This window comes from Sorex araneus, chromosome 5 (genome assembly GCF_027595985.1).
Source record: "Sorex araneus isolate mSorAra2 chromosome 5, mSorAra2.pri, whole genome shotgun sequence".
Classification (NCBI taxonomy): domain Eukaryota; kingdom Metazoa; phylum Chordata; class Mammalia; order Eulipotyphla; family Soricidae; genus Sorex; species Sorex araneus.
In genome coordinates this window covers 193277425-193302465 of record NC_073306.1, presented here as the reverse complement: position 1 = coordinate 193302465, position 25041 = coordinate 193277425, and the positions used below count along the sequence as shown (strand labels likewise).

Here is a 25041-nt window from a genome sequence, read left to right as displayed (position 1 = left end):
TACATAATCATAAACTCAACCCATAATCCCTTAACCTTTCATACGAATACTTTCAAAAGCATTGTATAAAAATTCACTCCAATAAAGGTCTCCAAAGGGATCACTTAAATATACACATTTAAAAAATAATTAAAACAGCAAACCTGTCCATCGCGGCCAATCTTTACTGGTTTGTGTTCATTCCAGGGATTGGTGAGATGAGCTGACTTGGTGAAGGGCAATTCACGCCTAATTACAAAGTAGTTTGTTACTTTCTTCCATAAAAACTATTCAATATTACAGTACCAAAAAAAAAAAAGTGTTTAGAAACCGAAAGTTAATCAGCTTAGATTTCAGCTACTTCCTTTTCAGCAACTCTGAACCCTCATCTCACGTCACTCCCTCCTACTCTGTAGCTGCTGTTCTAATAATTTGCAAGTGAAGTACATGTAAATGGTTAGTGTGGCTCTTGCTTCTGTGAACCAACAGTGCACTTTTTATTATCAATAAATAATGACTTTAATCAGGCCATTAATATCAAATGAAAAGTGCCCCCCTTTATCCACTGCTCAGGGAAGCTTTCCACACTCAAGTATCCTATTCCTTTGAATAAGAACACATTCATTCTTTACTATCCATGGAATGACTCAAGGTGACAATACATTTATAAAATCAAATTAATCTGTGCATCAATATACTCCGCACTTGGAATATCACTAACTTTAAAACCTCAACAATGAGCTGAGTCACTGAGCAAACTGGTCTCACCAAGCTTTAAAATAAAGTGCTCTATTTTGAAGGGTCTACCCGGTGGTGCTGCGGACCCAAAGGGCTCCTAGAAATACTCAGTCCAGTAATGAGGGGGTCTGACAGTTTGGTTCTGCTGCTGAATGATGCCATGCTCCTCAAGCCCAATGATGAGAGCCACACTCAGCAACAGTTTGGGAGGAGAGAATAAAAAGTGTGTGGGGGGGAGGGGAAGCCTGGGGCCTGCTCCACCCCACTAAGCTGTAAACCCAGTCCCTAGAAGCAGTAGTGCAGTTACAGACTAACACAATGCTGAATACAGTATGTTATGTAAAAAAATTGTTATCAAAAAACACTCAGAAATATCAATGAGATTTACTTTTTGTGCATAAAATGAGCAATGTCAAATTAGATGATATAAAGAACAATTTTATCTTTATGACACAAATAAAACAGCTCATGCAAAAAACAAAGATGGATAAGATTTAAAAAAATAGTAATCAGGGGCTAGAGCAGTAGCACATAGGGTAGGGCGTTTGCCTTGCACTCGGCCAACCCGGGTTCGATTCCCAGCATCCCATATGGTCCCCTGAGCACCGCCAGGAGTTAATTCCTGAGTGCATGAGCCAGGAGTAACCCCTGTGCATCGCCAGGTGTGACCCAAAAAGCAAAAAAAGAAAAGAAAAAGTAATCAGATAAAAACACCTTAATACAAATATTTGTAAAAGGATAGGTATATAAATATATAAATAGAATACAGAAATTTTGTTGTTACCCATGGGGATGGTCAAGTCACTTGGAATACAGATTCTTTGGCAGCATTGGTTCTTACTCGATTTTTTTTTTTAATTTTAAGTACTGTAGTTTAAGAAACTACAGTGAAAAACGTTAGAACCACACGCAGTAATTATTGGTTTCATACATAAAAATTCCAGCAATGGGGAGTTGGAGGGGGGCGGAGGGAAACTGGGAACACTAGTGGTGGGAAACATATACTGGTGGAGAGATGAGTATTAAGAACATTGTATGACTGATACCAGTTCATGAACAGCTTTGTAACTATGTATCTCACAGTGATTCGATTAAAAATAACACTTTTTTTTTTTTGCCTTTTGGGTCACACCTGGCGATGCAGAGGTTACTCCTGGCTCTGCACTCAGGAATTACCCCTGGCAGTGCTCAGGGGAACATATGGGATGCTAGGAATCGAACCCAGGTCGGCTGCGTGTAAGACAAATGGTTTACCCGCTAAAATTCCAGCACAACATCCTTTACCAACCAATGTCCACTTCCATCCACCTTCATCATAGTATCCTGACCCCTCCCCATGGCCCTTCTCCCTGGTAGCAAGCTTCCACTGAAAAAATGCAAACAACAGTTGTAAGTTTGTTTCCTTTTTTTTTTTTCAGTTTGTTTTCTTTGTGCATCTGTGATTGCCCTACCATTTAAATAATTTATCCAAACCAGAATTTAAAACTGCGTATGAGGAAAGAATCAAAATAGGGCTCAGAATCAGAAAAACACTGCAGCTCTAAGGTCGTCATACTATCAAACACGCATCCCAACAGTCACCTTTTAGGCAGCTGTCATCAGGTGTGATGCAAAAGCCTGCCTGCAGATGATCATCCTGACTCCAAGGACTTCAGCCCTTCTCAAGCAGAGCCATAGGCCCCAGCAGCTCACAGGACACTCCCTGGGGTCACAGGCAAAAAGCACCGAAATAGGAGTTCACAGCATGCGACCACAAGACCAGCAAGCATGACAGTGGGGTCACAGAAAGAAAACAAGGTCAAAAGGGGACCACCAGGGACAGAAAACGGTCATGCAGCACTGTGCGAGAGAGCAGGAAGTAGCTCTCTGACTCGGTGGCTTGGTAAAAGAACGGGAAATTTGCTCCCCACTGTATAACGACCAATCATGCAGTCCCTTCAGTGCAGAGCCCACGGAAGAAAAGCTGCCGGTTCCTGCAGTGCTTGGGGACTACCCTGGACATGCTGGGGGGTCTCAAGGACCACCCACAGTAGTGCTCAGAGGTCTCCAAGGCCGTACCCAGCAATGTCTGGGGGACTGTGTGATGCCAGGAGTCGAACCATCTAGCACATACCCAACTGCGGCACTAGCTGCTGGCCTCTGCTACCTAATCATGTACCCAATTTTCCTGGCCTCATCAAAGTCTAACACCCAAACCAAAGTGTAACCAAGTCCAGGGTGGCCAGAGCACAACACAGCTTGCTCTGCACACAGCTGACCTGGATTCAATAACCAGCACCACACAAGGTACCCTGAGCATAGCAGGACTGAATCAAGCACAGAGCCAGGAGTAAGCCTTGAGCACTGCCAGGTGTGGCCTCAAAACACAAAATCCACAGGTCTATCTTGTTGGCTATTCAAACTGAAATTAATTTTACAGAAATAAGAAAAGTGTGTATTAAGAAAGTTCACTTAATACTGAGTTTATAATGGGAATACGTGCTTAAAATTAATTCCATTCTTTTATAATAAAGTTCTAAATCTTAATTACTAGTTTCAAAAAGTCACAATGCCAACTAAACATAGTTTGCCAACTTCCTTAAAGCACTAATTCTTTGTAACTGGTCATTTTTAAAATGTGCGGTCGATCAAAGACTGACAATTTCCTATTTCAGTCAATAAGCATTAAAAATCACTACAAGTACATAAAACCAGATAACACTTATTCAGCTCATGGCAATAAACAAGTAAACAAGACCAAATAATGAAATAAAATAAAACCATATTCTTAAGTATAAAATTTACCTGCAAATCCAGTCAATTTTAAAGACCCCTCCTAGCATTTTAGCACTCATTCCTGCTGGAAGCACCCAGTGTATAGGGGATCCTCCATGATGTGATTCTGAAGAGAGCCTTGCAAATCCTAAATGAATCGAGTACAAAATGACATGTAGATGCTAACATAATTCAAGGTTTTATAGAGTCAAATTGTTTTATTCTTATACTCACCTTGAAATTTTCCACTCTCTCTGACAGAAAATATTAAGATAACACTCCTTGCAGATCTAAATGCAAGATTTAATTTCTTCTCATTTACAGGCAAAGTGGACCACACACCCTAGACGAACAAAAATCCCAAATCAATAGTTTTCTTTTGTTTCCAATAATATTTGAAAAACGTCAAGGCTACTGACGCTGTATCTTGTTATTTGGGGACTACATGCAGTAGTGCTCAGAGCTTATTCCTGGTGGGGCTCCGGGGGACCACATGTGGTACCAGGTCTGTGCTAGAGGTTGAACTCAGGTCAGTCATTTATATGGCAATCACCTTAGCCACCATATTACATCTCCACACCCCATACTGCATTTTAATTTTTTTTTCCTTTTTTGGGTTACACCCAGCGTTGCTCAGGGGTTACTCCTGGCTCTGCACTCAGAAATTACTCCTGGCAGTGCTCGAGGGGCCATATGGGATACTGGGAATCGAATCTGGGTCGGCCCCGTGCAAGGCAAACGCCCTACCCACTGTGCTATCATGCCAGCCCCTGCATTTTAAATTTAAAGGGAAGTGGTGGCTTTAAATCTTGTGAGCCAGAATTATATATAAAATAATTACCTATCATTATTTTAATATCACAACCATCTACTGGGAAAATGTTATTTGAGAGTGAATCAGAGTGCCACTTTTCTTCTTTCCATACCTCATCAAATAATTTAAAAATTAGTGCCTTAATCTGTACATGAATAATTTGTCAAGAGTCCAGTGTTTCTCATTTTTTTCTTAATCTGTTTCTGGACCACACCTAGCAATGCTCAGGACTCACTCCTGGCTCTCTGCTCAGGGAACACATCCGGTGGGGCTCGGGGGAAATACGGGATTCCAGGACTGAACACAGGATGGCTGTATGCAAGGCAAATGCTTTATCCACTGTACTATCGTTCCAGCCCTCATCACTAAAAAAAATGTTCATATATCAATGATTTGTCTTAAGAGGTAGAGCCTACATTTTATATAAAGCTAAAAATAATTACTGGTGTTTATAAAAGACAAAGAAATGGAACAGTGAGTTAGAAGCAGACTGGAATTAATTTCAATCTGCCCATACAAATAAGGTCCGAGGCACAGTCAGTGCTTCAGTAACTTATCTAATCCGTTTCATCTAAAGAGCAAAATAAATTTCAACTTCGTCATTTAATTTTTTCCCCCCTTCCATCTACAAGGCTTGACTGGGAATTCTTGTTTTAAGTTAGAAACATAAAATGTAAGTAAGAAATAAATCAACAAGGACAGAGGTATGGTTACTCATTTTAAGACCAGAAAGGTATTCAAAAGTCCGTATAACATTTATTTTTATATCCCCACCTTCTCAAATTAGCATTTTATGAACACATACTACATCAATGGAACATATCCTTTATATAAACTCAGGGGCAAGTCTTTAAGCTTTAACACTTCACCCTATCCTTCTAAATCTAAGTGATCTTACTTATAAAAATATAAAAATTCTACATAAGAGAATTTGAAGGTATAAAGCAGGTGTGTGTATATACATATTTATGTATTTTTAAGTGTTTAATGAAGTTTTTAAAGTGCCAGTACAGTAATCAGTTAACAAAGTATATAAAGCCCCAGAAATACCTTTTTCTAGTATAACATTATTTTCAATACTGAATTATTTTGATTTTTAAAATAATCTTACAAAAGTTGAAAGGAAAATGCATTTGCGGTAATGAGGGTTAAAGCTTTAACATTTAAAAACCAAAATTATGCTATGACACACTCAAATATACCTTCCAATTTAAGATTAGGGCAACTGTAAAAAGCTAATGCTAATACCTTAGCTTTGGCAAGAGATACATTCTCATGGTTGTTACTCTTTATGAGAAAAAATCTTGCATCCTGTAGGACGTATTTGAGTTTACTGGTTTGATCTGCAAAAGAAAAAAAAAAAAAGAAATCCAAAATGATTAAGGGCCATTATCACACAGAGGTAAAAATTGTACTAACGCAATTAATTAGCCCTCCACACCCCAGCTAAACTTTAAAATTGACAAGCACCCGTCCAACCTGAAAAACTAAGCCACAACACATAATAATAAAGCAAAGAAAAGACACAAGCATTCTGTCAGACACTAAACTTAATCTAGTGATGTTCTGATATATCAAATCTATGTAAGGGTGCAATTTAGAGTTTTTCTGAAATTACTTATTTAAAGACTGGTAACAAATCATTATGCTAATTAAAAATATACTCCTTTCAATATGTCCAAAAATGTGAAATAGTCAATGATTTGCTGTTGTTCTAAATGCTGTCTGAAGTAAACACTAAGATCGGTCTCTGTATAAAACTAGATTTGTAGCATTTTTTTCTATGTTATTTACAAAGTACATCAGAACATTACTATATTAAAAAACAATTACCAGTGGAAAGCTAATAAGGCAAAATGACTTAATGCAGCATGCAATGAAAGCAATTTCAAATTTAAATGATACCTTTTCGGACAGCACGAACGGAAGATGATAATTTCTCATGCTTCTTTTCTGAACCTGTATTTAGCCAAAGTACATTTGTTCAGATTGAGCTTTAATAGATATAAGACAAAATTTCTACAGTCTTGTCACATAAAGTTCTCATTCAAGACATATTATTCTGCTGACAAATTATTCTTCTTGCGCACCCACACACACACAAAAAAATACTTCTCAATGTGTACGAGTGTTTTGTTTTGGGTTATTTTATCATTTTTTTTAAGTAAAATGAACTGTTTGTTCTAAGTTTCCCACTTAGACAACTAGTCACTGAATCATCATCTTCCAAAAAATGAAAATCCACTTAAGCAGTAACAAAAAAGGATTAAAATAAGAAAAAGCTTAGTTTATTCTAGAATAATTACACTGAACATGCCAAAATAATCAAAACTAATAGACATCAACAAACTCACACTAAACTACAACCTCCACACACTTTCCATGTGGCATGTACATTAGAATAACTCAGATAGGAGCACAAATAAAAGATGAGACTACCTGCATAGGACTCTGATGCAGAGCTTCCACTTCTATCAAAAACAATGGGAGATATACCTCTAGCTCTCTTTCTCTCCTTCTTTTTCTCATCTGAAAAGAATTCACAAAAGACTTTTTAAAAACATCACAACATGGACACAGGTAATCAAACAATAATCAGTATGTAGTTTCACATCACTGTATCACTGTCATCCCATGCTCATCGATTTGCTCGAGCGGGCAGCAGTAACATCTCCATTGTGAGACTTGTTGCTATTGTTTTTGGCATATTAAATATGCCACGGGTAGCTTTCGAGGCTCTGCCATGCGGGCGAGATACTCTTGGAAACTTGCCAGGCTCTCCGAGAGGGGCAGAGGAATGGAACCAAGGTCAGCCACGTGCAAGGCAAACGCCCTACCCACTGTGCTATTGCTCCAGCCCACTCAACGCTATTCTGACGAGTCCCGAATTTCCTTATATAAGTTTTCCAACTCAAAAACACTACTCAAAAACTGACAATTTATTATTCCTGCCAATTTTTGTGTTTTTGGGTCATACCCAGGGATGTTCAAGGATTACTCCTGGCTCTGCACTCAGAAATTAGTTCTGGTGGTGCTTGGGGGACCATAAGGGATGATGGGGATCAAACTTGGGTCAGCTATGTGAAAGGCAAACACACCCTACCTACCCATTGTACTATCGATCTGGCCCCTTTTCCTGACAATTTAAATCAAATAAAAACTCAAGTCTGTAAGAGAAATAAATACTTGTCCTAATATGGGTGGTATGGGATAAACTTTCCAGATATGAGAAAAGGTGACAAATGCAACTATTCCTGAAATAAATTCACTAAAGTTCCTTCTTTTATGCACCAGATACCCCTGGCCTAGGTTCTTTTTCAAAACTAAGCACTCATTCTTAGAACTTTACTGTCATTTTCATCAATTCCCATTCTGATTTTTAACATTTGATGAAACCCTAAACCCAAAGTTTTTCAACCAGAAACAAATATGCTAAATTGATGAGTGCACCCCCCTTTTGGTTGGCAATACTTGGTTTTAAAGGTTCTAGAGTTTTTCCTTCAAGACCTTTCACACCTGAATTACTGCTTTCGTTTTCAAATTCAACTTAATTCCTAAAATATAAAAGACAGCCTATGTTTTTTCTAGGAAAAAAGTCTACCATAATGGTAATCTATACTGGACACAAAGGATGTCACATTACTTGTCAGATGAGTACCATTTCAAGTTTATCACATGAAAAACATTTCAAGTTTTAGTTTAGGTGGCTGCATATAAAAAACACCCCGAAAATTGAATTAGGCTTTCCTATCTATTTGTTAGGATCTTTCTTCTTTCAGTTTTTGGGTACACCTAGAGAGCTGATTCCTGGCTCTGTACTCTGAGAGATCACCCAACAGGCATAGGGTACCGTATGTGGGGCCAGGTTCAAACTGGGATGGCCACATAGAAGGCAAATACCCTACTCACTTGACTCTCTTGATGGCCCATGATAATTTTACCATAAGCTTCTCTATAGCTAGGAGTTAAGAGGAATACAGAAATAAAATGGAACACCTGTGCTTTTATAAGTATACCAGAAAGCTGAAAATTGGTACTGTATATAGTATCTCATAAAATGACTCTTGCTGGAGTTAAATTTAAAAGCTGTAAGTAAGCTTCATTAATTTTCATACAAATTGATACAATATATGCCTCTATTTTCATTTAGAGAAAAGGAATATCCGCAAAGAGGTGTCTGTACAACTTGTACAGGATTAAGAAAAAAAATATTTTTTTCTGGTTTTGGTTTTAGGGCAACACACAACAATACTCAGAGTTACTCCTGGCTCTGCACTCAAGAATCACTCCTGTCAGTGCTCAGGAATTGAACTCAAAAAGACTATACAAAGCAAAGCAAAAAGTGACTAGAATTTTTTAGTTAAGTGAGAAACATTAAATGTAAGTTAGAAAGTTATGTTAGAATCTGGCCCCAGGAAAATAATTTAAAAAAAAAGTTTCACCTTGCTGGAGTGAAATGATTGATACCTGCCTAAAGGTTATAAAATCCTTCCTCTGAAGGCAAAGGTGGTTTCAAATGAGAATAAAATCTTTTAATAAAATGACTGAGGGGGCCAGAGCATTAGTAATGTGGGGAGGGCGTTTTGCCTTGCATGTGGCCCACCCGGGTTGGACCCCAGCATGGCCCCTGAGCACCGCCAGGAGTAATTCCTGAGTATCGAGCCAGGAGTAACCCGACCAACGCAGGTGTGACCCAAAAAGGAAACTCAAAAGAAAAGATTGAGAACCTCGCCTAAATAAATATAAGCTTTTTCTCAAACATGTCTCTTCTGTTCACTTAGTGTCCCTGCCTATATAATGCCTAGCACAGGCAAGAGCTGGACCCACTGAATCAGCACTAACACTCACATGAAAGAGATTAGACAACGTCAACTTGTTCAAATTTATTTCTTTCAAAAATCCTAAAATGTCTTATCTCTTGCTCTTTAGGAGTCTACATAGCACAGATTAGAAGTCTAAGGATAATACATCTCTTGTTACTATTTAAAAATGATATTTTATATGGCAATAATTAAAAAAACTAAAGCGCTTGCATTGCATATACTACGCTCTAAATTCCATCTCTGGCACCATGAACAAGAACACCACGAGGCAGATTCCTAGTGGTTTCTTAGCATACTGCTCCATTAATGAACCATCAGGCTCACAGGCTTAAAACTGCAGCCAGGCCCCATGGCAGGAAGAAAAATAAAGAGAGGGGCCAGAGAGATTACCTAGAGGGTATGGTCCTTGCATTACATGCAACCCGGGACCAAAATAAGAAAATAAAATCCTGCCCTGACATTAAATCTAGCATAAGCATGAGAATCCCTAAGGATTTCTCAGCTTTTTCTAAAATGTGATTCTCATTGTCCTGAAATTTATAATCCCCTTTTCAAATATTACTCTGAAAAGAACTAAATTCATCAAATAAAAAATTATTAGATATTATTAGATTATTAGATGTTTAATCTCTTATTAGATAAAACATAGTCAAGCACTAAAGAATGTCACTTTTTTAAGGTGTCACTATAAGAAATTACTGAAAATACTACAGAAAAATGAAATAAAATACACTAAAACCTTGAAAATTCATGACAAAGAAACAGAATATACTGCTGTGGGGTGGTTTTTTTGTTTGTTTCTTTAATTTGACCTCTTCAGGGCCAGGGAATTCAGAGGCAGGGAGACCTGTCTTGCATGTGGCAAGACTAAAGTTGGATCCCCAACACTGAATCTCCTTCCTAGTTTATAGTCCAATCCACAGTAAAGACTTTGGGAAGTCTTTACTATAACTGTAAATCTTACTTAAATGTGTTAATATCTAAAAGCATTTAATTACTAAAAATCTTGTGAGGGTAAAATATCCCATATGAAGTTTCATTATTTCATTTAGATATATTTGAGTAAAAACAACTGGGTTAATTTGGGGATGGAGAAAAAAAAAAAAGCCAATTTTTACATATCTAAAGTGGTACCTGAGCCATCGGTGCCTGAACCTGATCTGACAGACCCATCCGTGAAGGAAACAGATTCAGAATCAGAATCACTGGCTTCACTTCGAGTATCATAATCATTTCCCTCTTCCTTCTGGTCTCTCTCATCCTGTTCATATTCTTCTTCCTCCTCCTCCTCCTCTTCTTCCTCTTCCTCCTCCTCCTCCTCTTCTTCCTCCTCCTCCTCCTCTCCATCTTCATCCACCTCTTCATCTTCCTCTGCATCTTCTTCTACCTCTTCCTCTTCCTCCACATCTTCCACTCCTTCCTCTTCATTTTCTGTGTTGTTTCCTTGCTCGTCGGAAGACCCACTGCTGCCAGTCTCATGGTCGGAACCATATTCTTCAGAGTTCACTTCTTCTTTAGAAGACTGGCTGGATCTGCTTGCACGTCTATCCACTTCCAGCCCAATTCTCTGATGTTTAAAGAAAAAGGCAATCAGCAGTCATATAACAGACAAAGTCAGAGTGAATAAATAGTTCTAAAGGCTCAAAAAGAATTGCTTTCTGCTTTTTATCTGCAATAATATCTACTACCTCAGAACCATCTGGAGTGGGGGATTTGGCCCTCCTTTCCGGATCCCTTTTCCGGAGACAAGTTTTTTCAGGTTGACTCTTGTAAGGTTCTCTGGAGGTACTGCCTGACAAACGAATCTTCCGGTCAGCTTCCAAACGCTTGTTTCTTTCAGACCGTTGATATTCCTCATTTTTATACTCTGTGGCTGACTTTCCTTTTGTACTAACCATTCTTTTGTTATTGCTAACTGATGAGCTCAGGGGCTTGGAAATCATTTGTCTTGAGTGAGCAGACGGTTTCTGTCTTTTGGTGTCAGCAGACTCCATTCGATCACTTTTTCTTTTTGATCCTTAAAAACACAATTTTAAAAAGTGAAAGTTTTCATAGTATTCCATTTATTTCATCTAAGATGAAAAACCTTCCTATATTGACTACATATAGGTGCAGCGGTTGAACATTTGATAATAGTTTTCTTTTACTGGGAACTGTAAGCTGTTAATTGGGCTGTTGCTGTTAAGTACTTTAGGAAACAAAAACTAAACACTTTTCTTAAGAAACGAAGCTTTCATTTATTTTAGCAAAAGTAATAGAAACCTTACATACCCTTTTTCTCATTCTTATCTTGTTCACTCTCTGGATTATACAGTTCATCATCCTGTTCTGGGACTTCAGTCAAAATATCATCTAGAACATTAAGTTCACCATCTGAAATCAAAACAATTTTATGAAAAAGGGAAAAACATTATTCTTGTGCATTTATTTCTGAGTACTTATTATATTCAGTTCTTATAGAACTGTAAGAATGTGACCCTTAAACTTTTACTTTGAGACCAAAAACTAATACAAAATAAAATATATGATAAAAATCATAGTTAGGAGGTGGTATGCACCCTATAACGTACTAAGGTACAATAACTGTCAGTTTTCCTGTACTTACAGAACATCCTTTGATGTCAAATTTGTGTGACTGCTTTAAAATGTGTACAATAAATTTATAAATATGCATTTACCAAGAACTGTAGTGCCAGGATAACTATAATCAGAGATAATTCTACAGTGAAAAAAACTAACAAACTCCCCCTCAACAAATCACATTAAATCAGCATGGGTTAAATCAGAATCATGAACCTCTTGGTATAATGCATGAAAAATAATTTCAAGATATTTCTATACAAAATGAGAACCTACACATTAGGAAACAGCAAACTAACCCAAATCAAGGGGCATTCAATAAAATGTCAGTATATTGTAATGCAAACAATAAAGAATTAATCTGTATGGAAAAAAACATGGTCATCAAATAGAGCATATTACCTGAGACATCGTAAAGTCTGAATAAGATCATAGAATATAAAGAGTACGATCAAATAGAGCACAATATCTGCGGCACCGTGAAGTATAAACAAGATTGCTGAATATAGTATCAATGTTAATTTCCTTGTTTTGATAGCACTACAGAATAGTCCGTGCTTATTTTTAAAAAATACTTATAGCGAACTGTACATTTAAGTACATATATGCAAGAATTAGAATGAGTTAGAAAGCTAAATGTTAATATTTGTGAAATGTAATTGACAAGCAAAAGTAAATTCTTTAACCTATTCTCAAAATTTCTTGTCTTAAACAATGTTAAAAAAAAAATCTACTGCTGTGTAACCACAATCAAAAATTTGTAGACACTAAAGGTCTAACTCATTTAGAAAATCTACTCAACGGTCGTGGGGCTGGAGTGATAGCACAGCCTTTCATGCAGCCAACCCGAGTTAGATTCCTCTGCCCCTCTCGGAGAGCCCGGCAAACTAACGAGAGTATCAAGCCCTCGCAGCAGAGCCTGGCAAGCTACCCGTGCGTATTGGATATGCCAAAAACAGTAACAATAAGTCTCTCGATGAGAGACGTTACTGGTGCCCGCTCAAACAAATCGATGAGCAACGGGGTGACAGTGACTCAACGGTCGTGAAATCTCAAAATTCAGAATAGATTTTTGTCACCCATTTCCATCCCACCTGTCCTAAAGGACAAAAAAATCTTTTTTTTAAATTTTTTTTAATTAGATAAAGTTACAGACTTACAAGTTTTCATGCTTATGTTTCAGTCGTACAATAATCGAGTGCCCATCCCTCCACCAGTGTCCATTTTCCACCACCAATGGTCCCAGCATGCCTCCCACCACCCCCACCCTGAACCCTTCACCCCACCCAGCCTCTGTGGCAGGGCATTCCCATTTGCTTGCTCTCTCTTTTTGGGTGCTGTGGTTTGCTACAGAGGTATTAAGTAGGCATCATGTTAGTCTATAGTCTATTTTCAGCTCATATCTCCCATCCCTCGTGGGTCCGCCTAACACCCTTTGCTTGGTGATCCCTTCTCTATCAGAGCTGCTTCTTCACCTAGCATGTGAGGTCAGCTTCCAAGCTGTGGAGTAATCCTCCTGGTACTTATCAAGGACAAAACAAACAAACAAAAAAATCTTAGAAAACAGATGCAAACACTAGTTTAAATTGATTTGTTTTATAATACACCAGAGCGAGTGGTAAAGTCTTTGAATACTTAAGTATGCCACAACCAAAAACATTTTTCCAGGCCCCTGTTCCACTGTACGGGTTGAGGCTTGCCTCCAGGTTACTACTGGGCCTAGCAGGTGGGCCCAGCGGCCTCCTCACTGCCATGCGCCACATTAAGCAAGGGCCCTCATCCCAGCTCCTGCCTGACCTTGTGCTTGCCGCCCTGCCACCCAGGATGGACAGAGAACACAGAGAGCACTCTCCAGTCTACTCCTGCAGAATCCTCCAGGGTGGGTGACTGCGAAGACCCACTCCCAGCTCAACAAGAACACTAGAAAACCGGTGGAGAAAACATTGTAGAAAGAAGCCCACCAAGTTCAACAAGCAAACGCAGTGTCATCAAAGACATAAACAGCACCAGTAATTTCCAGTGTCATTAGTCATACTGCGATGAGAAGGTCAATGAGTTCAAAGAACAGTAGCACAAGCAGTCAGCAAGGCACAAGGAAGCAGGAAAGTCAAAGTGAAAAAACTCTTCCAAATTTGAAGTGTGGTAAAGAGCTGGTCAAAGTCATATACAAACTGTCAAGATAAAACAATTAGATTTATGTCCCCAGTCAAAAGCAAAGTCCACTCAAAATACAAGGATTTTCATTAGAAAAAAATAAAATTAGTGTCTTGAAGATTTTTAATGCTCCCCGGATCAAAAATCTCTAGTCAGTTAAAAAAGAGATCTAACAGATGTCAACACCATCAAATACATCTGTACATTCTGAAAGGGAAAATAAGACTAACTCAAAACAAAATAAGGCAATTAAAATAGTGCTATAGAGTCTCGGGCTGAGGCCGACACTGGCTCGCGCTCCACCGAGATTTGACCCAGGTGGCCCGGCTTTTGTGCGGCCACTTTGCTGCTGATCGACCAAGATCCGGAGGCCAGCTAGACTACTTTTGGTCCCAGGACGGGCTTGCAGCCATGTCTCTAGACTGTGAACTAAGTCATAGCCCCACGCCGGCCGAGAAGGGGAAATATCCTTCTTTCTAATTTTTTTGTTTTTTCCCTTTTCGGGGAGAAGCGGCGTGGCGTCTGCCATATTATGAGGACTACTAAGCAGGTATGAACTTGGTGGCGCAGGAAGGAGGGAAAAAATAAAAACAAAAAATGTGTTATGAACTTGAAACAGCAGGACGCTTGGGCAGTCTCTGGCCAGGGCTGATTCCGGCTCGCGCTCCGCCGAGATTCAACCCGGGTGGCCACGCTTTTGTGTGGCCACTGCTTCCTTTCCAGCAGGTCCGACTCTGAGGGGGAAACCTTAAACAATAATAGTGAGTTTTTTGTGTGAATGTAATCAAAGTAAAGAGAAAGTAAAGTGAAATTTATCAGCTACACAGGCGGGGTGGGGGTCTGGGGGACTGGGGGGGAGGTTTACTGTGGTTCTTGGTAGTAGAATATGTGCACTGGTGAAGGGATAAGTGTTCGAGCATTGTGTAACTGAGACTTAAGCCTGAAAGCTTTGTAACTTTCCACATGGTGATTTAATAAAAAAATAAAATTAAAAAAAAAGATTGTTGACAACTCGTAAAAGAGCCATATTAGCCCTGCCCAAAATAAAAATAGTGCTATACATTTCCATTAAATTACAAGTTCTTAATTACAAACAAAACAGTCTATACATGCATATAAAATTGTATGCATCAAATCTAATATAGAACGAAGGCATTGTGTGAATTAATTTAAAATAATTTCAATTTCAGAGATTAGCCTTATTACGGTCTTCATATTTAAAAATGGGTATTACTGGAGCTGGAGAGTTCGTACAGAGTTTAAGAAGCCCGCCTCACAAGCAGACACCCCAGCCCAGTTCAATCCTTGGCACTCTACGGCCCCCGGAATATTACCTGGGGGAGCCAGGCATCACTGCTGGATGTGGAGGTGCCCAGAAGGCACTAGAATGGCTCAGGTAATCCCTGGCATTGCCAGCCTTTGCAGCACCTTAGGGCCTTACAAAAAACTACCACAGACCAAACTGGCTTAAAAAAAAAAAAAAAAGGGAAAAAAATCACCAGAAGAAGCTTTCTGGACCTCCAGACAACCACTTAGAAGATACCCACCCTAACCAGCAAGAAGAGAATCATTTTTAAAGCTTAAATAACATTAATTGAATTCAGATACTAGTTTTAGAAAGCAACTACGAAGCTGGAGTGACAGTACAGTGTGGGTAGGGTGTTTGCCTTGCTCGCAGCTGACCTAGATTCAATCTCCAGCATCCTATACAGCCCTAACAGGAGTACTCTGTAAATGCAGAGCCAGAAGTAAGCCCTGAGCACTGCCAGGTATGGCCCAACATCCCCACCCCTCCAAAAGGGGGCAGATATCAATTTTAAAGCATTGATAAACAATACTTTAAAAAATTACTATTGTAAATATACGCACATTAAACTGAACAATCATGTTGCAGAAGTAAATAGAAGTTCAAATGCCTAAGCTTACCAAACTCACTTGCCTGTAAACAAGACTGTAAGTCCAGAATCTAAACAAACTGTCTAAATCAAAGGCTGAATTAGATGGGGAAAGCAAAATAACAAAACTTTAAACAAAGGCATTAGGAAACAGCACAAATGCAAAACAGCATCAAAAGACAAATATTCTAGATTAGTTGCAAACTATGAAAGAAGGCTTTGTATTACCAGCATTATGACTCCTTCAATTTACTTTAGGGTTAACTATAGTAATTTAGCTTGATGATCAATGTTATATCCATACGGCAATTCATGACATTAATAAGCTAATTTATGGCTTTAATACGAAAGAAACTAGAACTACAGGGCATAAAATGTTAAGATTCCTACATGTTTTAAAAATAATAAAGAACATGACTCACAAAACAACAAAGCATGCTGACCTATGATTAACTACATTTTAAGTTACTTTACACAATCAAAACACCACTTTAATAGAAATAAGATATACAGGATCTAAGAAATTGTTGGAGTATTTGGAGGTAAGAAATCTAAGTCATCTCTTCACATCCAAGTATCCTTGAGAAAGCTCCCGTCACTCTGGGCTCCATTTTTTTTTTTTAAATCTCTGAAAAAGCACTTAAAAAGATCAATGTTGGGGCTGGAGCAATAGCACAGCGGGTAGGTCGTTTGCCTTGAACGCGGCCAACCCAGGTTCAATTCCCAGCATCCCATATGGTCTCCCGAGCACTGCCAAGAGTGATTCCTGAGTGCATGAGCCAGGAGTAACACCTGTGCATCACCAGGTGTGAACCAACCCCCCCCCCAAAAAAAAATCAATGTTCGAAGGAGGGAACAGTGAGTAGGGCCACACAATTCAAATCTCCTAACAAGTTTTTCAGCCATATGGTTTTACCCTATCACTATGGGAGTCTAACAATGTCTGCCACAAGTCTTTTAAAGACTATGTACAAATGTAATATATACACATATATGTGCAAAGTATACAAAACCTGGTCCAGAACACAAAACAAATTCCTTTCAAAAATAAAACAAATATACACAGGTTCTGATTATCTACTGTGACCTACATGTCACCCCTGAACTTTTGGCTTAAAATGAAGTGATTTATTACTTTTTCTCATATTCCTGGGACTGAATTAGAGATGTTGCTGTAGAGATGACTGCAAAGGCTGTGAAGGCAGTACAGCTGGGGCTCCTAGTGCCTTCTCTTCCTGGAATCACTTGTCACCCTGTTATCTTCAAGTTATATAAGCCTATGTGGTGGTATAAGATGCTGGAGACGTACATTCCAAGAAAGTGCAAAGCAGAAACCCAATTACCAGCGTGTTTTCTGCAGACATTCTCCAGTTTAAACAGAGCAGACGGGCTGGAGCAATAATACAGCGGGTAGGGCATTTGCCTTGCACGCAGCCAACCCAAGTTCGGTCCACAGCATCCCCAAATGGCCCCCTGCGCACTGCCAGAAGTAATTCCTGTGTGCAGAGCCAGGAGTAACCCCTGAGCACTGCCAGGTGTATCCAAAAAGCACAAAATAAAACTAAAAAAAAAAAAAAACAGCAGACAGATGCCACCTAATTCAGAACCAGTGTCTCATACTTGGTAAACTTTCAAGACTACCACTCTGATTCTGTTTAAACTTAAGGACTTTCATTATGGCTCTAAGATGTAACTGGCCCTGTCACAAGGAACGGACGGGAACACTCCCACTGGCTGTCTTCTCCTCATGTGCCATGGCAGTCGGTCTGCCAACCCTGGATGGCCCACAACTGGTATTACATCAAAATGATCCGTGACATGAAAAGGTGCCCAACCCTGGCTAAGACTGTTGTGCTAATTACATGTTTTTTATTTACGTCAAGTAAATTAGTTATATAAGCAGTTTCTTTTCATTGATCTTTGCCATTTCACAACAAAATTTTACTTCTTAATCTCCAGCAAATGACTTTCAAGTCTAAATTTCCTACCTGAGATCAATGATGTCAGAACAAACTCAGATTATCATCAAAATTAACCTTGTTCACCCCTCTGGAACTTTTTCCTCCATCAAAAGAAAAAGTTTCCAGAAGAAAGAAGCCATCAGTCTGGCCTTCTCTTTAACCCCTTCACCTAAACTACTACCACCCAACTTTTCCTCAGGTACCCTTAGATTTTTAATCAGTGTTCATTAGTTCAAAACTTTTTGTTTTATTTTTTCATCAGTTTTACATACTTATTTTGCACAAAACGGTGAAATCAGTATTTGTCTTTCAAGGAAATATTTTACTATTAGCTACCACCTAGTATGTAGTGCTAAAGACCACTTGTATTCCTTTTTGGAAAAGAAAAAAACTTTAAGAAACAAAGTGATATCCACTAATTTTCTAGGGAAAATTCTCAAATTTTCCTTTTATCATCTGGACGTTGAGCTTTTAAAATTCCTGATGCCCCTCTCATCTCTCTAATTGCATGGCTAAAGGCCAGGCCATAACCATGACAATGAACCCTATTTTTATCCATCCAGGTAATTCCACTGTGCAATCAACTGAGAAAACTTAGGATAACTTTCTTTAACCTTTCAAAATGTTTTAAAATCAAGGCTGGAGACTGTACAATGGGTAGGGTGTTTGCTTTGCACAAGACCAACCCAGGTTTGCTCTCCGCATGGTCCCCCAAACCCTGCTGGAAGTGATCCCTGGAGAGCCAGGAGTAAACCCTGAACACTATCAAGTATGAACCTAACTAAAAAAAATAATAAAGTTTTAAAAATCACTATATGCTGGAACTATTTTAATTCTAAAGATATGTACATAACCAATCACTTGACTGCAGCACCCCAACCTTAAAACCAACAGTAAAATTAACATGTTAACAAATGCAGGGTAAGCTGAATTCTATAAATATACACACACAATTCACCAGTACACACATTTAGGTTTTTGTTTGTTTGTTTCTGCTTTTTGGGTCACACCTGTCGATGTTCAAGGGTTACTCCTGGCACTGCACTCAGGAATTACTCCTGGCAGTGCTCAGGGGACCATCTGGGATGCTGGGGATCCAGCCCAGATGGACTGTGTGCAAGGCAAACACCCTCCCCGATGTGCAATCACTCTGGCCCCTCATTTAGTATTTTTAGAGGCTGAAGCACTTCACATTGTTAGTCTCTCCCTCCGCCTCTCCCCTGCCCCACACACAGGCATAGCAAGAACTACAATAAGCATTAAAACAATCATTTTAAAGCCTCAAAAACTGTTTCAAAATTAAAATGCCACAACTAAATTTTTCCACAATTTGTCTATGTAACAAATGAGCTCAAATGAAATTCAGAAGGCTTAATAAAACAGTATTCCTATATTCCTATACTGTCAAAAAACAAATTCATACTCATACAAAAATTACGAATTTAACAGCCTACAGAATGAATCAAGCTCTTATACAGTGAATTTTTTAAAGCTCTAAGATTTGGTATAAATATTTAGACCCTAGGTTTTTAAAAGAACTTTTTGATTATTTAAGAGCCCAATTCTCACCTGAAAACAACCAGCTGGAGAAGTCCTTATAGTCTTCTGTTAAGACACAGAGAAGGTAACATATATCAAGGTTTAATATGAGACAACCCCTGGGTTTATGCCTGGTAAATCAGAGTATTTATAAATATAGACCATGCTTACCCTTTAAAAAAGCAATAGTGCTTGCCAACACCTACTGCATTAAACAAAACTTTTTAATCTGCCTGACCCGAGCATACATTTAAGTTTGCAACTCCTGAGTAATATTTATGCTAAATAACAAATAGATAAAAGATTCAGTTAAGTACATAAAGATGAAAGGATACCAAACTTCAATTTTAGGAGACAGTCTTGCACAATACCAATAGTTATTAATAGTTGCTTTTGCGGCAAGCACCATTTCAGATCTTCTAAGTTTTCAAGAAATTTCCAAATTACTATTTTTAACCATCAGACTGCCTTTAAATACTGGCTCAAAAGCAAAGCAGTATCTATCCTGATTGCTCTGAGAAGTGCAATCATCTATGACTGCATGTAAGGTTAGTCTTTTTGTTGTTTTTCACTCATAACAGGTTACATGGAGTTAATTATCACCGGTGCAAGCTAGCACAATCTTCGTTATTATCACAAAATATTAGCAAACTAAGTTTTGAGCTAAAGATTTTTGAGTAAATTAAAAAGACACTACAGCTTCCAAATGTTGAAAGTTACCATTCTAGTTTGCTGTTCATGAGAAACTAACTGGGCTTCCAAAGTAGTTTAAAATTTTAGGTTAAGTACACAGCAGTACTTCTAAAATTAAGCCCAATAATTAAAGTGACTAGAATAAAATTTCACAAATCTCAATCAACTATAAATCCAAATCCTTGATCTGACTCAGGGAAGCCACAAGGAACTCCAGAACGGTCTATTTCATATTTGATCCCACAAACTATAGATAGAAAGGACTATTTCAGAATCCAGCATAAGGTTAAAACCTAGAGTATTTAAAGAAACGTAACCAGTTAAAAATACTGCACATTTGCTTTCCAATGAAATACAATAAAATTTTCTTTTAATTCACCTACTATAATTTTAGTGGGACTTAGCAATGGAACAAGATCTCCTGGAGCCACTGTTAAATTTTAAATTCATTACATATTTTTTTGTCACACAAAAATGACTCTTCTTAATGAAATGTAGTATTATCTTCCACAAACACACCACTGAATTTAAGTAGAACTTTTCTTTTTAATTTTTTGGGTCATACCCAGCGATGCACAGGGGTTACTCCTGGCTTTGCACTCAGGAATTACTCCTGGTGGTGCTCAGGGCATCATATGGGATGCTGGGAATCGAACCCAGGTCAGCACGTGCACAGCAAAGGCCCTAGCATACCCTACCCGCGGTGCTATCGCTCCAGCCCCCAAAGTGGAACATTTTTATTTTGTATCCTTCAATTATAGGTAAAACAAATCAACACTGAAAGGTCAAATGCAAACTGTGCTTTATAGTGACCCAAGAAACTCAGTATTATTCTAAAGACTTACTACACTAAGGGCTACATTACTACACTAAAGGCTACAATGTGTTTAGATCATCCAATTACAAAAGGGTTACATCCACAGAGGCTGTCAACATCCACAGAGGCTGTCAACATCTTCAAAAATACTCTTAATACACTATGTCTACTGAACATTACCCTACATTACACATCCTCAGGACACTTAAATTCCTGCACACCATCAAGTACCACTTCTTTCAGCTGAGGAAGCGCTGCTGACAGGGTGCTGCAGCTGCTGGGTACTGTCCAGGATTCCCAAGACTGACCTCAGAGGACAAAACCAGGAAATACACAAAATATAAAGTAGTTTCTCTCCCATATCCCCTTTCACACCACCACAAAGTCAAAAAAATTACTCCCAAAAGAACTATTGATGACACCTTCATAACATCATAAAACTCTCTCCCCATGGAACAACTGAAATTCCAGGCATAACTTGGAACTTCTCCAACACTTAATGGCCTGCTCTTACTGACCAGCAACGCTGACTACCAATCACAGCCACAACATGGGCTTTAAGGTTTGTCACACATTTCAATAATGTAAGCTTCTAGCTTACACAAAATGTTCGGAAGACATACTTACAATACTGTTGATCAGTATTTTAAAGATGGTCAGTATTTACACAACAGTACTGTCTACAGTTTGTATCAAGACATTTTAAGCGAGGCCGAGCTATAGCACAGCAAGTAGGACGTCTGCCTTGCATGTGGCACACCCAGGTTCAATTCCCAGCACCACATATGGTCCCCCAGGCACTGCCAGGAGTAACCCCTGTGCATCACTGGGTGTGACCCAGAAAGAATAAAGAACAACAAAAAAAGACATTTTAAGCAAATGATCTTGCTCTCAGCTGAACAGCAACAAGTTGTGAGGAAATTATCACAGTACCACCATGAATTTCACACTAGTTACTATTTAAAAACCACACTCTTTCCCTTACATTTTTCTGAACTACAAAGGTCACACTGTTAATGTTTGTGTGTGTGTCTAAGTTTTAATGAATTTTTAACTTTCTGTAATAGATTTAAGTGTATTTTACAGAATAAGTGATAAAATACTATCTACATTAAGCATTTATGTCATAACCTTTAAATATTTCTAGGCTATGCCATTCATCTGCATGCCTTTTCAAACTGTCACCCATCTCCAATCTTTTTATCAGGAAAAAAACTACTTAAAGCCTACTCGTAATAGTTCAAAGCCCTGTTGCCCAAGGATGGTTATCTATAGATGCACTTACCTGCATCAACGTATATCTACATAAAGAAACTGAGCTACTGGGTAGCAGTAACAACCGTCACTTAACAAACCAGTTATTAATGAAGTCCTTGGCTACATGACAAACTACAAATGCCCATCTTCTGCTCAGGGTACTGAGACACAACACTACAACCCGGGACCTTTAAGGACCTTGTGGAGCATGCAGGAGCACTCCTAGGACTCACGAAGTTTACAATCTGGTAATGTGGGTATTTATTATTCACATTTTTGTTTATATTAAACTGCAATACTATTCTTTGGAGAGAAAAGAACAAAATAAGAGCTAAAAAACTGGGTCCAGAGAGGCGCCGCCAGTGGCAGGGCACTTGCCTTGCAGGTAGCTAATACTGGTGCCAGCCCCAGGACCCCCTCTGGAACCCTGGACACTTCTAGCAGGAATCCCTGAGCAGAGCCAAGAGTAAGCCCCATCCTGCTGAGTGTGGTGCCCTGCCCCCCAGCCCCCCAAAAGGAAACAAGGTGTTAGTAATGTTATGGAAGTCACAGCCCTTAACATTGGCTGGTCTCACCAATTCCCTTGAATCCATCTTTTGGGTAAATAATCTGCACAGGGATTGCAGGGAGCTGGCAATGTGTGGTTATACAGGCTCCAATCCATGGTATGGTTAACAAAGCATGACAGAACTTAAGTCTATCACACAGGCAGTATAAAGCCCATAACCCAAAGACTGCATCACCAAAAAGGTTTTGAACTATTCTATGATTAAAAGCAAAGGCTGCAATTTAAAATAACTTAAAACAATTTAAAATAATTCCTTATCAATATCATACACATCATAGTTAACGAAAATATTTTCTAAAAAATGTAAACTTGCATTATTACAGTATTGGGAAATGTATTCTCTATTTCTCCTTTGCTTCTTTTCACTTTTTAATATTTACTTTTAATTTCATTTTTACAAGAAAATGTAAATTTTAAGAAAAGGTGTTGATCAGCTGTGATAGCAATGTTCATACATGTTATGTAAGACTTCTGGCTAACAGGCAGAACAGTATTATGCTTGTGGAATCTCCTGTTTGTTTTGGGAAAGGAGGTGAAAGCTCCCACCCGCTGCCCCCCCATTTACTCAAAGTTCAACGGTACTGTTTCACTCATTGTGTATTTATTTAGTTCATCTCACCCACCACATTCACCACACACTCTCAGATCAGACGATTTCACTCTAACACATTAATATGAGTTAGATTTTCACTGACCGAAGTCATCTAGTGACCAAAAGTCAGTTGTCTACACGCTCATCATACAACCCTCCATGAACATTCCTTCTGGATTTCTTAAGAAGAGAGGACATTTTAGGTTCCCTTTAAGGAAAACGAAAATGTACTGTAAATCATACACAGGACTGTCTTTAAGACAGGAACAGCACCTTAAATATATTCCCACCCACTCCACTTGCCAAGCTCGTCCCTATCCCAGAGCTAATGACTGAAACATGTTCTCCTTCCTCTAGGGAGATCAATTAACGTAAGATCACAAGCCTAATAAAACTAGACTGAAGTCCTTTGAGCAAGTACTCCAAATTAACTATCTGCGAGGCAAGTGGATCCACTAAGAGGTAAACGGGAGCAACAGTGCCACAGAGACTCCACTGTCTTTTACAAGTCTACCGTGGGAAGCTCAGGGGTGGGAACCCCCCTAAAGGGAGTATCCAGTCTACTCTGGATTACCGGGTGCTGACCCGGGTGCCCCCTTCCTAGCTACAGGTCTAGGAGCCTGGTATTTCATTTACTTGAAGTTCCATTCTGGCTACAGCCTCTCTCTCTCTCTAGTCCTCAGTCATCATCATCATCATCATCATCATCATCCCCAACTCCGTAAATTCCTCCCGCTTCTTCCTCGCTGAGCCCTCCGCGAGCCCTGCAGGGACTCTGCGGCGTGCCGGCCCCACAGTCCAACAGCCGAGCTCACGCAGCGCCCGGTGGCCCAAGTCAGTCACGGGGGGAACAAAAGGGCCGCGCTCGCCCGTTCCCCGGGCCGCCGTCTCGGACGTTTGCCCAGACGAACACACTTGTCACTTTGGCGGCCGCCACTCGCACTGCACCCGGGGAACCGGCCCCAGCGCGGAAAAGACGCATCACATCCGCAGGAGCCCCCCGGGACGCAGCCCCCGGGCCCCGCACCCCAGCACCCGCCGCCTCCCTGCGGCGTCCAGCTCGGCCAAGGCGGAAAAACGGGAGTCGTAGAAGCCGGGAAATGAGGGGGGGGCTCTAGGGGGGCACCGGAGCCCCGCCACCCCGTCGGCGGGAGCCAGCGTTAGGCGCCCCCCGGGGCCCGGAGGGACGGCGCGGGCTGCCCGGGAGCCCCGGCCGTCGGCGGGGGGCGACCCCCCCTGGGCGCCCCCCACCCCGCGCCCGCGCCGCCGCCTGCGCCCGGCGGGCACCGTCCTCCGCACTCACCTTTCTCCTCGCGGCTGTCGGTCGCCATTGCTCCCGTTTCCGCCCGCGCCGCCGCCGCCGCCGCCGCTCCGCCGAGGCTCGCGCGGGCGCGTCCGTCCGTCCGTCCGTCCGCGAGGCTGAGCGCTCCGCACTCGGGCCCGGGACCGCGCTGCGCGCCCCCCCACCTCAATTCCCCGCGTCCGCGTCTCCCCCCCTCCCCCCGTTCCCTCCCGGCGTCTCCCCTCGGCTCCCGGCGCGGCCCTTCTCTTCCCCGCCCTCCCCTCCCCCCGTTTCACTCCAGCCTCCGGCGGCCCGAGGGGTCCACCCTTCCCGCGAGGGTTTGGGCACGGGAGGGGGGCTGAGGCGGAGGAGGGAAGGGAAACAGATGGCGGCGGCGGGCGGCGCTAAAATGGAGCCTGTTTCCTGCGGGAAACAATCCCGCTCCCGAAATGCACCGCGCTGTTTACGCTCGTTCCTCCCCGCGACGTCACAGTGCGGCGGGGGCGGGGCGCCGCGTGACGTCAGCACGTCGCCCCGCGCCGGGGGGCGGGTTGGTGGGGGGGGAAGGCGAGGGGGCTCCCTGGCGGGAGCCGGC

At 40.6% G+C, this 25041-nt stretch overlaps 1 protein-coding gene across 4 annotated transcripts in view; it reads right to left on the bottom strand.

Moving 5' to 3' along the window:
- The window catches only part of YTHDC1 (YTH N6-methyladenosine RNA binding protein C1), a 35707-nt gene extending 11065 nt beyond the window's left edge, over positions 1-24642 (bottom strand). For 2 of the 4 annotated variants that reach the window (XM_055138185.1, XM_055138186.1), the window contains exons 1-10: positions 24468-24642; positions 11380-11481; positions 10797-11125; positions 10243-10675; positions 6725-6814; positions 6191-6244; positions 5534-5628; positions 3706-3814; positions 3502-3619; positions 144-228 (exon numbers count right to left, since the gene is read on the bottom strand). In XM_055138185.1, coding sequence (XP_054994160.1) covers positions 144-228; positions 3502-3619; positions 3706-3814; positions 5534-5628; positions 6191-6244; positions 6725-6814; positions 10243-10675; positions 10797-11125; positions 11380-11481; positions 24468-24495 — 1443 coding nt within the window. In that variant the 5' untranslated portion in view covers positions 24496-24642. The remainder of the gene's footprint in view (positions 1-143; positions 229-3501; positions 3620-3705; positions 3815-5533; positions 5629-6190; positions 6245-6724; positions 6815-10242; positions 10676-10796; positions 11126-11379; positions 11482-24467) is intronic. The other 2 variants (XM_055138187.1, XM_055138188.1) reach the window with 1 other exon arrangement.
- Between the last annotated feature and the right edge of the window lie 399 nt (positions 24643-25041).